Raw genomic sequence first — 2,146 nt, 5'->3', positions numbered from 1 at the left:
CACAGTAGTGAGTTTGGTCGTGGGCTGGATGCAGACTTTTGTGAATCCATACTGCTCCAGTCTCATGTGCCTTAGTAGGTGGTCATGGATGAATAATGTGTAAAAACCTTGCCTGGTATACTGAGCATATTATTTTATTACATTTATTAACACAATTAATATTGAGGATCTTCCCTTAGTGACTAGACCCTGTGAATCCTGATACTTATCACAATTGCTGTAGGATGATTCAGATATTATCTGTGCAGAGATGGTGTAAATGTTATAACAAAAGGTAATATATGCTATATTTTTTTATTTTTTGTAGTATAAATTAGATAAACATTGTGTAATTAATCATAAAAGTGAAGCATCAACTGTAATGAACTTTTATTTTTCTTCTTTCATTTCATAAGTCGTCTGTTTCCATTCTTTTTGTAACAACAAATTATAATATTTATAAACAGTCTTAGGACATCATACTTATTATCACATATATAGTTTATTTTTCTTATAATTATACATATAGGATACCAAATATACATATGCAACACAACAAGAAACAAGTACCATTCTTTTGAATAACTACTCGACCTCAAGAGGTGAAGTAAACCGTCTCACGGTGGCACTCTTGCTGCAAAACTTGTTATAATCAATTCGCATAATCAGCTGCGAGGTGTACTGTGACCCCTGATGGAGCTTGAGGTTGGAGAGGATCAAGAAAAGCTGAGCAGCGGCACGTTCGAAGGCTTCACTGAACTCCTTAATCTGTTTTGCCCTGTCAGTAATGGATGACTGCTCCGAGCTGGTGGTAGAATCAAAGAGAGGAATTCTTTTGCTGTCGCTGCTCCATGTAGTTTCCATCATGGTACAGAAGTTGTGGATGAGCTTCAAGAGTCGTTGGAGTGCATTGCTGACCATCTGGTTGTTGAGGAAGCACTGCGCAGTGATGGACACCAAGAAGTTGTGGTGGGTGCTAGCCAGGTGCTGATAGTCACGAGTCTTCCCAATCTCCTCAATCAGCTGCCAGTATTGCGATTCCAGCACATCAACCTATTAGGGGAAGGCAAACAAAAGGTGAAAATGCAAACATGTAAAATAAAATCACCATGTTTTTACAGTTCTATAGCCCCTACTAAGTAATTATTACAACCACTTCACCCCACCTTTTCTTAATGAATGAACAATCAGAAAATAAATTTTGTCATTTATTAATTAGTCCACTTGATTATATCAAAAATGAAATAAGAAAAAGAATGAAAATAGTACACCAACAAAGCAAGAGAAATTCTAACACACCAACACAAGAATTACAGAATATAGAAAATCTATTCAAACTAACCTGCAAATAATACTGGATATTGTCAATCAGAAGATTCATATGGTGTCTTAGTGCCCACTGCAAAACTGAAGTTGCAGCATCTCTGTAAATATCAAATAGCATAAGTTAACAAAAACAGTATCTTCTATTTCCAAACCTAGAAGCAAGATCAATCACAAACAAACATATAAAGACAACTGCTATCAAGATCCTTTTACTAAACTAATTTGATTTAATCTATAAAAAAGTATCATGAATTAATTTCAATATATTCTCAAGGTCTATAAGGTCTGTAGTATAAACCACAATCATTACTCATTGTTTTTCGCCCTCATCTGTATGATCCAAAGCTGTTGCAGGCGGTACTGAGCTCGCCGTACATCCAGGAGGAAAGTGAAGATTGCGTTATACTTGTCTTGAACAGCCGGTGTTAAGAGCTTGTGGAGTGGCCACTTGGCATTGTAGTCTAGCCTCAAAATCTTCCAGCTTCGTTCACCTGAAAAAAAAAAAAAAAAGGGTAAGTAAATAAGTATATACTGGTAGAATTAAAATGATCTCTCACTCTTTACTTATATATTTCACACATTATGCTGCCAGATTTATTTTTAGCTTTACCATATTCAGATCTTTTTCATACAGCACTTCACCATTTAATTGAAGATCTAACCTCCAAATCCCCCATATACCAATTCTCTCCTTACTCCCATTCTCTCACAAACCTATACCTAAATGAAAAGAAGAAGAAGGAGGAGAAAGTAACAAAGAAAGAAAGAAAGAAAGAAAGAAAGAAAGAAAGAAAGAAAGAAAGAAAGAAAGAAAGAAAGAAAGAAAGAAAGAAAGAAAGAA

At 35.4% G+C, this 2,146-nt stretch overlaps 1 protein-coding gene across 1 annotated transcript in view; it reads right to left on the bottom strand.

Annotated features, from left to right (window-relative positions):
- Positions 1 to 468: 468 nt before the first annotated feature.
- LOC125047603 (gamma-tubulin complex component 4-like) overlaps positions 469 to 2,146 on the bottom strand; it is a 7,860-nt gene continuing 6,182 nt past the window's right edge. The window contains exons 10-12 of the mRNA XM_047645883.1: positions 1,616 to 1,796; positions 1,322 to 1,403; positions 469 to 1,032 (exon numbers count right to left, since the gene is read on the bottom strand). Coding sequence (XP_047501839.1) covers positions 565 to 1,032; positions 1,322 to 1,403; positions 1,616 to 1,796 — 731 coding nt within the window. The 3' untranslated portion in view covers positions 469 to 564. The remainder of the gene's footprint in view (positions 1,033 to 1,321; positions 1,404 to 1,615; positions 1,797 to 2,146) is intronic.

This window comes from Penaeus chinensis, chromosome 41 (genome assembly GCF_019202785.1).
Source record: "Penaeus chinensis breed Huanghai No. 1 chromosome 41, ASM1920278v2, whole genome shotgun sequence".
Classification (NCBI taxonomy): Eukaryota; Metazoa; Arthropoda; class Malacostraca; order Decapoda; family Penaeidae; genus Penaeus; species Penaeus chinensis.
This window is presented reverse-complemented; position numbering and strand designations above follow the sequence as displayed.